The sequence below is a fragment of the Varanus komodoensis genome, unplaced genomic scaffold, assembly GCF_004798865.1.
Source record: "Varanus komodoensis strain SLA01 unplaced genomic scaffold, ASM479886v1 scaffold32, whole genome shotgun sequence".
Classification (NCBI taxonomy): Eukaryota; Metazoa; Chordata; class Lepidosauria; order Squamata; family Varanidae; genus Varanus; species Varanus komodoensis.
The window spans coordinates 1,460,371-1,473,949 of NW_025335798.1; the positions used below are offsets into that span (position 1 = coordinate 1,460,371).

At 42.1% G+C, this 13,579-nt stretch overlaps 1 protein-coding gene across 3 annotated transcripts in view; it reads right to left on the reverse strand.

The window, feature by feature from the left end:
- Positions 1–13,579, reverse strand: part of SLC4A3 (solute carrier family 4 member 3) — a 44,892-nt gene that overhangs the window by 15,575 nt on the left and 15,738 nt on the right. For all 3 annotated transcript variants that reach the window (XR_006415497.1, XM_044438026.1, XM_044438025.1), the window contains exons 7-14: positions 7,976–8,127; positions 7,138–7,318; positions 6,133–6,268; positions 5,383–5,563; positions 4,720–4,819; positions 3,283–3,467; positions 911–1,127; positions 407–631 (exon numbers count right to left, since the gene is read on the reverse strand). Coding sequence is in view for 2 of the 3 variants with exons in the window: in XM_044438026.1 (XP_044293961.1) it covers positions 407–631; positions 911–1,127; positions 3,283–3,467; positions 4,720–4,819; positions 5,383–5,563; positions 6,133–6,268; positions 7,138–7,318; positions 7,976–8,127 (1,377 nt within the window). In the remaining variant the exon portion in view is untranslated. The remainder of the gene's footprint in view (positions 1–406; positions 632–910; positions 1,128–3,282; positions 3,468–4,719; positions 4,820–5,382; positions 5,564–6,132; positions 6,269–7,137; positions 7,319–7,975; positions 8,128–13,579) is intronic.

The window sequence follows — 13,579 nt, forward strand, 5'->3', positions numbered from 1 at the left end:
CCTTTCCTGCTTTGCATTCACTGCTACCCAATTTAGCCCCTAAGTTGTCTGAACACCACAATTCCACCTCAGCAATATAGGGAGCGACAATTACTAGTAGTAAATTGCTTTTGTTGTTGCCAGTGAGAATGGCAAGGGACATGCATAGACTAGAAAGCCCCAGAGCCAGGCAAGAGTGAAATGGGACAGAGCCAAACTCATTTGGACATAGCAAGAGCCAAACGGAATCTGCCCACTTGGTCAGCATGGATCCAAGCACTGATGAACCAATCCCAGCCACTTAGCTGGTACAAGCACAAGCAAATATTTAACCAATCCTTCTCAACCTCTTGAGCGGTACAAGCAGATAGGAACCAGCTTGAGCAAAGAATGTCTGTTAGGGGAAGAAGGCGGGTGGACGTGTTACCTAGCAGTCCCCCAAAGGTGATGGCAGGAGAGAGAGCAGCGAAGTAGATGAATAGTACGGCTGCGAGGCACTGGCTGTGCAGGGCATCTCTGAGGTCACTCAGATACTTGGGGTACCTGCGCTTTATGTCCCGCACCAAACCGCCAAAGAAAATGCCAGTACGCTTCAGAGGGTCATCCTCTTCCTCGCCCTCCTCTTCCTCTTCTGCTTTCACTTCACACAGCTCTGGAAAAACATGAACAGCATGGCAGGGAAGTGGTGAGGGGATGGGAGAGGGAAGTAGAAAAGAGACATCTTTGCACTCAGTGCCAGCTTCCAGCAAGACTCATTTCCTCTTATTTGCCTTCACTAATTTTCAGAAGGTCTCTCCTTAGGATTAGTTAACTTGTCCTTTTTCTCTTTTGAGATAACACAGAGGCGCACACAGATTGTGTAAACCCACACCCACCCTGCTCAGGGCATAAAGCACAATCACTAGGGGCAAAGGAAAGGTAGGTACAAGACCTTTGGCTTCCTGAACATTCCCTTCTTTGTTGGACTTCTTCTGATCCCGTTCTTTTCTCTTCCTCAGCAGCACTTTCTGAAAGGTAGCAATTGATTTGAGCAAATCCTTCCCCTCTACTTCTGAAGGGGGGATGACGATGCTACAATCGAGGAACTCGTTGATCGCGTTGAGCAAGTCCTGGCGATCATCTGCCATGTAAGCAGCTTCATGGAAATGCTGTCAGCCAATGAAGGAATATGGTCAGGAAGGCAGAGAACATCTCTTCACTAGCCTCTGTCTTCCTGGATACCACTAGTCAGAGACACTACTGAAGACTCAAGTTGGCCCACCAATCCATTTCAAGGCCTGTATTAATTCAACACCAAAAGCCCCTGTAGCTTGGCTCTCAGTTCAGACTGAGTGTCATGCCAACAATCTATATTCCAGCTGTCCCTATTTATCTGATCACCATCATTATGTTACTCCTATTGTGCCTGGGTGTGGGTGTGGGGGTGCCTTTTGCAAATATTGTTACTGTAACCAAACTGTAAGCGTATGATCCCTGAAGTTTCCATTCTTGAAATGTCACTCAGTGTCCAAGAAGTTAAACCTGATGGAGCTTGACTCCAGTGCACATGTATGCAATTGGACACTATCAATACTGTAGCACTATCTAGAACACAGCCTCCCCCTTCTTGCACAGCTGCTGCTGCTGCCGAGGCTTTCATATTGTACGATCATTATGAGTTCCTTCAACATGATTGAATCAAAAGGACACCCTCTTTGTTTGCAATTGTGTGACCAAATAAAGAAATAGTTAAGAGTACAATCTATGGACATTTAGACAGGGAATTCTGGCTGGGGAATCCTCGGCATTACAGAATTATTTTTTTGTCTAAACATGCATAGGATTGTACCCTAAGTGATTGTTTTCATGATTGCCTTAACACAAATGCACATGATTTCCTTCCATCTCCTCATAACTACTTACCCTTATGCTAAGTTTTTGAATGTGTTCTATCATAAATACAATGGGATCCTCCACATGATTAAATATTTTAATTTTTTAAGGACATGGGTATGGTCAATATACTTGCATACATTCTTCAGAAACTCAGGTTAAGATACAAATGGAAGATTCTGGGGATCTATCACTAAGGTCTTGAAAAAGTACTAGTGTTTCTGCTACTGAGTGGTCTGCGTGATCAGATTAATAACAGCCCCATCTCTGAAATCTTTTCTCAAAACAAGCATATTACATACCATAATGGGGAACTATGGAAAGTTGATAAACTTCATTATTTCTATCACCATTGTGTGTTTTTATGGAAAATCGGCTAATTTCTAGAGTTACACTTCATGTTTCTGTCCAAAGTACTTGTAAAAAGGCCATAGGTAAAAGGTAAAGGTTTCCCCTTGACATTAAGTCCAGTCATGCCTGACTCTAGGGGACAGTGCTCATCTCCTTTTCCTAGCCAAGGGAGCCAGCATTTGTCTGCAGACAGTCTCCGTGGTCATGTGGCCGGCATGACTAAACACCGAAGTGCACGGAACGCTGTTACCTGCCCACCGAAGTGGTACCTTTTTATCTACTTGCATTTGCATGCTTTTGAACTGCAAGGTTGGCAGGAGCTGGGACGGAGTAACAGGAACTCACCCCGTTGTGCAGATTCAAACCGGTGACCTTTCGATCAACCAGCCCAGCAGCACAGTGGTTTAAACCACTGCGCCCCCTGCAGTCCCCAAAAAAAGGCCATAGGCATGCATAAAAAAACCAGAAATTACAACTTAGATTTCCCCACCCAAATACCACAGAGGATCAGCCATAATAAATGCTCCCAAAACCTCAAGCAAGGCTGGTGAACCAAACCAGGAAGACTCTCACAAAAGGCTTGAAGAATGTTGTGTCAGCAACTGTGCACCATCTAAACACTGTCTGACAGCTAGGCATGAAACATGCCACATTTTCCTATAGGTGCTATTTGAAATGAGTTAGCTACTGCACTAAGCAGTAAATTGCTCCAGGGAATCTAGGTAGTGGGATAATTTGATCACTGTGAAGGAATAATTAACATTATTTCATCTAAAAATGCCAGTTTGTATCCACAACCAATAACCTCCAGGAGGATGGACTTTTTAACATTTTGATTTATCCTAAATATTTTTCTCCTCAGTTAGAAGCCCTGCTATTCCTTCTTGAGACTAGGAATTTCTGGTCCCACTTGATATTCCACTTGGTCCCTTTTCATGCAACAGTCTTCCTGCCTTGTGCTCCCTTGGTTTTGCACTGCTTTTCCTTTATCCTTCTCTCTAATGCCTGCCTCAGAACTTATGCTGCTACCATCCTCATCTATTTTCCAGCTCCAAGCTGAACCAGCAAACAGCTCCTCACCTTATCTGACATGAGTGTGGAGATGGAACGCCCAATCTCATGGTAATCCATGTTGGATTGGCTGGGTCCCAGCAAAACAAAGATGAAACGGACTGGAATTGGAACCTCCAGGACTGATTCCAAGAACACAGCTTCATTTAGACGGACAAAAGCCATTGTTGGCTGTTTGAGGAACTGAACACAACCTGCCAGGGGAGGAAAAATACAGCAATGTGAATCAGCATGAAAACTACATGGCTCTAACAGCAGGAAGCACGTCCTAGAATCTGGGTCCGGGCAAAAGGACACAAAAGGTGGCATTGTCCTCATTGTAGGACCTGCTTGTAATGCAAGTATCTCAGGCCACAATGCCTGGGCATGCAGAATTTGTAGTTTGCCTACTACTATCCTAGTAGGGTAGGAAAAAAAGAAATTGAAAAAGGACTTTTCTGTTAAAGATTCAATGTAGCAACTGATCCTGATACCTTGTCAAAGAGAAGAAGCTTCTCTAGAATTCTATCAATACCGCAACTGCAAATGAGAAAGAATAGAACTTATTTGAACCAGGATGGAGGACTGACTTTTCTCTCAGCTAGAAATACTGAGGAAATTTCAGAGCAATCCTGTACTTCATTTTGCAAGTTGTCTTGTGATGCAGATGTGTATGCTGGTAGTATATCCCATCAACCTGAATTCATTGGCTCCCTCTTTGTGGACAACATATGCCTGGTGTTGCTAGCATAGTGGGTGGCTTTGATGGTGCTTCTATGGATCCTGAGGGTGTCGTGCTATTTTCCTGCTATGTGGGAATTTTCTGGTTGTGTTTTGCCTCCTCCCTCTTTAGCTGAGTGGGTATGAAACAGCATTCCCTGACTTCGTGTCCTCTAGATGTGTTATAGGATAACATCCAGTTGTTGTTATCCAACATATTTGGAGGCACCAGGTAGAAGAAGATTGGTACAGGATATGGCAGTGATTCTGCCTGTGTAGCAGCTATGTATTCCACACACATAGCTGTGTAATGGGTATACAAGATTTTTTCTATTAAGTCCTAACAAAGAATTTAACCATACTTCTCTCCAGCTACCAGATCAAAGAATTTCAAAAGCAAAACTAAAAACTAACTCATCCCCCAAAGAAGGTTCCTTTCCTCTTCTAGAACCTTCAACTTTCTATAACAGCACATTTCTTAAACATCTATAGGAAATTCTTAATCATCCACAGTTCCTAGGGCAAACTAGGAATACACACATACATAATATTAATGAGGGACAAGTTTTCCCTCAAGTTTGCATTATGAAATATACACATAGCAGGTTATGCAATCAAAAAGACTAACCAGGCAAAGAAACAGGCCTGACAGACATGCCTAATCTCAAGAGAATATAAGAAGAGCAAAAGGAAGAATGATCCTTTGAGACATGCTCAAAACCTCTGTCTTAGATTTTTATTCCTTACCAACAAGCACCACGGTGGCCTCAGCATCATCAGGAATCTTCTCCATCAACTTGAGATATTTGCCGCGATGTCCCTCAGAGCTGTGAAGGTGCATGTTTTTCTGTTTCAACACAAAGATTCTCATTAGCCAAGACTCCTTCTCCATGATGATATTTGCACCCCATGCTGCTGAAGCAACACTCCACTCAGCTTTGCTGAATGAATGCATAATAAAAAGACAGAGACTGCTCCCTGGTCATTGAGGTCCCACAGGGCACAGTCTTTGATCCCCTGCTGTTTTGATCTAAGGCAAGTTTAGAAATTGATCATTTTAGCATATGCTGTAACAACAATATCACCCCACCACACACAGATTTATTCATTTTTAAGCCACTAAGCCTTTATGCTGATAATTCCTGTATATATTCCTCCCATCCCACCACACAAGCTGCCAAATGTCACTTCTTGACTTTTTTTCTTCTTTGTGACTAGCAGAAGTAGAATAAAATGTGGAATTATGGAAGATAGTGAACTGTGCGTAGCTTTGCATAATTTGTACCCATTGTAAAATTTAACTTTTTGGCACTTTTGTTTTTTTGCACAGGTTTTTCTTTAGCTCACACCCAGCTTCAAATCTGCACGCTTTAAAAAACAATTCAGTCCTAATGCCTGTTTCTCACTCACCTCCCTGTAGTCAGGGTCAAGGATTCTGGGTTCTGTCATTTCAATGCGCTCTTCTCCCATCAACGGCATGCAAGTGTCAACAGTGTGGTTGTGGTTGTGGTGGTGGTTTCCTACCACAGAGTTCATGCTGGAATTGGAATGATTCCGGGGAAAGAATGCCTCCTTTTCATCATTAGGATGGCTGAAGAAGGAATATGGCTAGTAAAAAGATCTATAGGTCCTTGACAGCTTTCCCTGGCTAAATCTCACTGAAGCTTTGTTGAGGTCCCCTTTTAAGTAACTGCCAAAAGCCTTGATCAAGGTGAAGGGGTTATAGTTTCTCACAGACTCTTGCTTTGTTCACAGCAAGAAATCCCTGGTTCCTCTATCTCCAAGTGCCAGTTCCTACTTCATTACACCTATATAGCTAAAAAGCCTGGTTTCCATGCAAGTATTCCAGGCTATGAGCTCTTCTGCAACCTCACATACACATCAACTTTTTATTGATTTGGAAAATCCAACACCTGTGGACATCCTAAGTTACTAAGACAACCTCAGGTACCTCTTCAGTTCTACAGTGAAAATTCTCTTGTTCTTACTCAATCCCTTCTTGCCGTCCCTGCTTATTTGTGCAATTGTTAAGCCCAACTTTTTCTATTATGCTACACTTCACATTCCATTTATTTATCATTCAACAGTTCTTCTCCATCCACATGTGTTCCTATCACCACACCCCAGCCCACTGTCTTCTAGCCCTAGGACAATACACACCTGTGCTTGAGCAGCAGGGCCCTCAACACATTGGCTCGGTCTTCAGCCTTGATCTGGTCTGAGATTATCATGGTCTCTACCACCAGATGAGCAATGCCAGGTAATGTTGTTTGCTCCAGGTCCAGCAGAACAGCTCCTGACAGCAGGGAGATCGATAGGATTAGCCCACTTAAGGTCACATGGAAGACTTCTCAGTCAAAAGTCTCTCAGGCAGACTGTTGTTTGCTACTCTTTCCTCTGTGGAAGTGATACTTGAGCTCAGACTTGTCTTCAGCAGCACTAAAATTATCTGTGTGCTCGGGAGCTACCACACCATTCAGGGCTTGTAGGAATATTGCTTAGGCAAAGTCATATACCTCTAGCACACTGTATAGACTACCTTGTGCATGGGCTTTCACACACTACTACTTAGATTTCCCCCAGAATCTCCCACAGAGCTATGGATTTTAACTTGAGCTTGATTTCTTAAAAAAAGAAAGCAAAAGCAGACAAGCAAACTTCCAGACAAGGCTTTTATTGTGCAATCATCCTGTCTGAAACATGGAATTGTTGAGGGTTTCCATACTGCATCTTCTACTCAACAGCTCTTCTGGCTTCTTCCGTCCTTTTTTTTTTACTGTAGAAAATTTGTTTACAAAAAACAATATATGCACAAAACCTTCCTTTTGGTCATGCTAGGAGTCCTTTCTTTGGAAGCACCCTAAACCTATGCTTAAAATGTGGCAGTGTCCTTCTCGGCCCAAGATCTTACTTTCGAGTCCCTGGACCAGGCCCCTGGACTGATACATTCTATCATGGTAATGTATGATAGAAAGGGAAATCTTGGCAATCAGAGGATAGTTTATTGTATTGGCCATATCTGCCATTTTTCCTTCTCCCCTTTGAGCCTGAATCTTGAGAGATCGTCCTGATTTGTGTCTCTGTTTAAAGGACAATATAAAATGATAACAAGGTTCTTTCAACCTACTCTCAAGTATAAGGTCCAGTCCCAGTTTAGCTACTTACCATGTGCGATGGTCTTCCTGAGCTCCAGAAGGCTGCGAAAGGAGAGTGAGGCCACATGAGGTTTCCCCCACCGTGCTGTGTCCTCTTCAACATCCTCTTCAAACTTGATCCAGCGTGCTGTCTCCTTCCAGTGCATGTCTTGGTTCTTATCCACTACTAGTTCATTCAGCTCCACAAATACCTACCACAGGAGGAAATGGGGCGAACAAGGCAACTGAACTCCAAGCACATCACCCAACATTCTGCCATGTCCTCTGTGCAAATTCATTCCTAAGAATGGCATGTGATTTCCTTTACTGTCACAGTAAATTTCCTATTACTATCACAGTAAATTTCCTTTACTGTGATAGGGTTCCCATGGGGAAGAGGCAGTACCCTTTAGTTTTGCCCTACTAGTGCAAGAAATTCTTTCAGTGACAAGATGCTTAATGGCTACTGTGCGGCAATTCCAGAGGAAATGCTTGTCTGCTCTTTTCCTGTGGGTGTAATTTATTGGGAGTACATGGAAAATGTAAGAAAAGGAGGATGGGATCCATACCAGCCCAGAAAGTCTGTAAGACATGATATCCTTCCAAGGATATACATTTCCACCAGGAAAACAGTCTCTATGTACCAGGGGAGTCCCAAAAAACACATACCAGGCTGTTATCACTTGCCTATGTCTTAGCATCTTTAACTCTGTATGCTCACTTTTGGGTCATGCAGTCTCGGAATAACTATTGCCACTACGTCTAAGGGAAGCTATTCATTAACATGCAATATGAACAGCACGTGCTTGAAGCTGCCAACCTTGCCCTTTACATTGTGGGATCTCAGCAGAGCTGGGCCATTATGGTACCTCATGGGGTTTCCTGTCAAGCTTCTTCTTTTTCTTTTTTTTCTTGACAGATTGTGAGGACAAAGACTTTTTGCTGGATCTTGTAGTCTGGCTCCGAGAGGGTTTCTTAACTAGATGTCTCCTGACTCCTGGATTATCTTCAAAACGATGGCCTAGTATGAAGACAGGGCAAAAACAAGAGCAAGAGGAATGATGAATGAAATGCATTGTCAAGAGAGTTCATGTGCCTTTCTGTAGCTGCGGCTGTACATATGCCCCAATTGCACCATGGAAGCACAGTCCGTTGGCAATAGCTGCAGAATTCAGCAAGTTCATTTAAAGTCCTCACATTCTTAGTCCTTAGAATGCAATGACAGGTTTGCAAAACTTGGCAAGTAGACTGTTGGTTCATCTAGCCAGTGCTGTTAACACCAAATGGCAGCAGATCTTCAAATTCTCAGGTACAGTTTTCTATCTGAATTCCTTTTAACTAGATAGGGCCTAGAGATGATGAACCTAGGGCCTTCAGCATGTAAATCATGCTTTCTTTGCCTGAGATATTACTCTCACTCTGCCCTTGTCTTCAACTACATTGTTTATGGAACGATTTGCAAGAGAGGTAGCAAATTCCCACACAATCATCCACCAGCACTCTTCTTGAATAGATGCGGGTGCATAGGGAAAAGACCCCTATCTCAAGAGAGGTATATATAAGTACTGCAATATGCTCTATTAACCATGGTGGAGCTACTGCTTTTGTTTTGGTTTGGTTTTTGAATGCTCCAGAAACAAGTACCTGTTACATGATAATCAAATGCATATTTGAGGCTCCTGAGAAAGTGAGAAAAGGGACTTTCCAAGCTCTTTTTAAATGTATTTTTACAATATATACTGTACTTCATCCTATTAGGATCAAGGGCATTGCACAACCAATTGTTTCATAATACAATGAATAACAATAAAACATAGATAAAATATTTAAAAGCTCAAATTCTCAAGAACTGAAACTGGGTAAGTAAAAATGATTTTGCCAAAAACATTGTAACATAGGATCCAGCTACATTACTCTTGGGGGAGCATTCCACAATAAGGGCGCCACTTCTGAGAAGGTCCTCTTCTTTGTTTTTAAGAAATGTACCTCTGATAAAGTAAGTACCTGGAATGGGGCTTCTAAACCTGCTAAGAATTCAAAAGTTAGAGCTCACTGCATCATGAGGACACATATACCACCTTCCTTATTTTATTTTTTATATTTGTATCCTGGCCTTCCTCCAAGGAGCTCAGGCAACATGAGTGGATTTCTCCCACCTATATTACCCTCACAGCATCCCACTGAAATATGTGCAACTAATAGTGCAGCAGTTTGCAAAATTGTCAGGTGGTTAACAAGCCATGAAGGCTTGCTGAGCATGCTGTGCACGCCAATCATATACCAACCTGATTTGTGTGGTTTACTGTATTGCCCAAACTCAGTGAGGGTGGGTTACTGCCACAGGAAACAAACCTGTGTGGCTTGTTAGGTATACCAATGCCCATGCAAACTTGGTCAGTGGCTGACCCAATGATACCTAGTGATACCTAGCTTTGTGGCTTCCTAGGGACATGGATCTGGGTATTCTTGGTCCTCGTCAGTCTCATCACTGCGTTATACCACAGCGGCTCTCCACAAAACAAATATTTGATTGTCATGTCACCATTTACTATAATGAAGCCCCTCAGATCAATATGGGCTGCAGAGCTAGGTATTCCAGATCTTTGGAGAAACAATAAATGGCTGTGCAGTTTCCATATTGTCACATATACATACATGCATGCATACATACATGAATGACCCAATGGGTGATAAGAAAATCCACATAACTAAACACTTTTAGATATATCAAGGCTGAAAGAAGGGCAGAACTTACAGGATAACCTTTATTCTGTTTTGCTTTGTAGTTCCTTCCTCCACTTAAGGAACCAAATCATCAAAGGCATAAACTAGCAAGACTTAATTTTCTGTTTTTTTCCTACCCTCCAAAAGAATGCAGTGTTATCTTTTACCAATTCTAGAAACAAGTCATCTAGTATTAAAGAGATGGCCATGCAATAGGCTCAAATGCTGTATGGCCAAAGTGGAAAGTTGAGACCTTCTCTGACCTATGAGGGAAGCAGTGATACTATGTCCTCAGGTAACAGCTGAGAAGAGTTGCTTAAACTGATAATTCAAGTCAAGGGTAGTTCCTTAAGAGCTCTGTTTTTGTTTTTATTTTTTTCCAGCCATCAGTGGAATTACTGGAAGATAGCATACAATGTGAAATAGACAGTGCCTCTGAAAATTGTATCTAGGTGTTCTCAGAACAGTCCAGTTAAGTCACGCCTTCCATTTATTCTTCATCTATGTTCAATACATCTTGAAAATATGGACTGCAGTAATATATACCCAGCTACCATGGTTGGGTATTCCATAACCTTATCCCCTGGAAGAAACTTTCAGATCCAAAGCTGCTACATTAGAGCCTTGATCTTTAGAAAACTGGGTCACTAAATTATATATAAATTAAATCTATATTGAGCTAGAGGGTTTTTTCCCCCACTGACTGTGTCCCTGATTTGAGGCCTGCTGGCAGCTGGATCTCCTCTCTCCCATTTTCTGCTGTACATGAGTGACAAAAACCAATAACTGCTCATCAATACTAATGCATTCATGCTGCTGTTCTAGGGTGCTCTGTGTGCATTTGTATGTGATGCCCATCTTTTCTACAGGCAAGTTGTTCAGTCAAATTGTAGACAGAAACAATAACCATCTGAGTGCAGTAATCTGTGTGATGCACATGTCTGACTCATGTGCATGTATAAAGTAGGTGATACATAATGCATGCAAGTGTTAGACTGTGCATTATGAGCATCTAAAACAAGACTAGTTGGACCCAACTGGTATGTGCTATTCATATACTTCTGTAAGCCCTTCCCAAATCTTACTCTTTTGTAAGAGTAAGATTTAGACTTAATCTAAAGAGTAAGATTTACTCAAGTCTAAATCTCCTGGAGGAGAGAAAGAATAGTGCCATCTCTAGTCTGCAGAAAGAGACCTGAGTTTAGTGCCTGAGAGTGTTCCCTGATCCCAAATACTAGTAGTCTCTATTTGGAAGAAAAATGCATGTACCTGAATGGTGCCTATATTCTTCCCTCAGTGGAACTAATAGAAGCTCTGAGGTGTAGAACTGAATGTACTCAAGATCAGCCAGGAATCCAACAGGTAACATAGATAAGGTTCCTGATGTACTTCTGTCACTATATATTCATGATGTAGGTCAAAATGGAAGACTGAGGACTTCAAAGGAGTGTCCCTTTGGGCAAATAAGCACTGCCAGCCCGCCCCCCTTCCATTTCAGCCTGAGATGATTCAGCTTATTCAAGTCTTCTAAGTGCCTCATGCAGCCCTGCCGACAGTAGAAACAGCAACTCCTGGATTACATATAAGAGTCAGAGTTACTGGTGTCACAGTATGCCTTAAGTATATATGGATGAATTTCCAGTATACTGTGTGTGTACATGCTTGTATGCATATACATAACGTGTATCTGTAAACTGTAACTGAAAGCTACATTTTTGAACAACACAGATTACAGCCAATTACCAAATGAAGACATTAGAAAATCAGTTGTGTGTGAATGTGCATGTTTGTGTGTGAATTAGAAAGTAGAGGCATTAGTTGAATGTCTTCAGTATTACTTCCCCAATAGATGTTTACAGACTGTGCCAGAATAATACAAATGCCTCACAGTATGTTTATGGGACAAAGCAAGTTATACATTTAAGTAAATAAAAGATCAGTTGTGTGTGCATGTGCATGGAGAGTTAGTATAACCAGTTGCAAATTTCCATACTTTAAATAGATTTATAGAAGGAAGAATTTTGAAAAGTGCAAATTGAAACACACATGTAAGATCTTTGGCACCATTACAGAAGGTTAAAAGAACCTTATGCAACTTTAAATCTAGTCATTCAGTGGAAATGTTTCTATGTGAACCAAGTTGATAGTATGTGAGAGAATCTCTCTCTCTGTACACACACACACACACACACACACACACACACACCCCTATACACCAGCAGGTACTTGTACTTACAGGTTGGCTCCAAGTTCGTATAGCCCAGGTGGTTCTGGATAGCCTCCCATAGATCATAATCTTCAAAGTTGAGAGCAAACTCTTCAAAGTCATCATATCCAAATGAATTATGGACACAGATAGCTATCCCTACTTCTGAGCTGTCTCCTATGCCCATCTCCTTCATTGTCTCCTCTCTGTCTAGAACAGCCATCACAATTGTCCTTAAGAAGGTGAGAGGACCAGTGGCACTTGTGACTATTACAACATTGACAAGGAGTAGGGCTTAGGAGAGTGGATGGGTCCCTTTCTATTTGAAGCTCTTCAGGTAGCACAAAATCGGAGAAGTTGATAGGTCCAATATCACAAATTCTTGATAGGATCTGAGAGAAAATGCTAGCATGCCTCACCCAAAGAAGAGACTAGCACAGAGACTACATCCACTTGCTTGGAGCCTGAGGAAGTAACTATCTATCTTTGCACATTGTCACAGGTCAAAAGGGATTTTTCTGTAGGAGATCCAATACATGTGCTGCTGGAAAAGCTTCTTTGGCTTGTAGCACAGTCTACTGTGTCCCTTCATATGCCTTTGCTGTCTCCACCCACTGAAGCCTGGAAAGCAGCCTATTGCCTTCTCTATGTCCTGGGGCTCAAAGCTGGCATTTCCATGACGTTTCTTCTGCACTCTTACACAGAAGGAACCAGCACACCACACAGGCAGGTGGAGGCAGAGCACAGCCCATACATGTGCACATATATAAACTGAGTCCTGAATACCTTGTAACTTTTCAACAATTTTAGTCACTATAGAGCCTCCAAGTAGAAACCTGGATCTAATGTGGCTGACTCCCAGAAGATAAAATGCCTATTTCTCTCAGAGAACAAAGGTTGGAGATAAAACTCTCAGCCAAGAAAGTCAGTAGGGCAAGGACAAGTTATAGAGTGATAGAAGATGTGATGGAAGATAGAGGGCCTGCCTGATACTCTCAGGCAGAGTCCCATCTGGTCCATTAGGGACAGATGGTCCCAGAAGCAATAAAGGGAGTAAAGGAAAACTGAGCGCCAGGCAATAGAAGACCATGTCTGAACTGAGGGTTACTGGCCACAGCCAGAATACAAGGTACTTATTTGAGGATTTCCTCTCCAGCAATGTAAGGAGAACCTGAGAATCCCCTCACTTTAGAGGACTCCCAGTTCAATACCATATTATGAAAGCTGGGGCAGGGGGAGGAATGTGGGGGACAGATGTGAAATAAATTGAAAAATGAATGTCAAGATCCCATGAGCTTACTGAACATACATTACCTGCTCCCTAACGCAGTGCCTCCTTACAGCACTGCTAAAGAAGTAACACAGGAATTATGTGCCATGGTTCAAAGAAAAAGATGCAGCAGATATTACTGAATTATTTACTATTGCAGCTTCACCCATCTCCCCGATATGGAAAACATATTGTACAGAGATCAGAACTTGAAAGGGAAGTGGATTTGCAAGTCAGTGCACATGTACCTGTAATGCAAAATCAGGATTAATA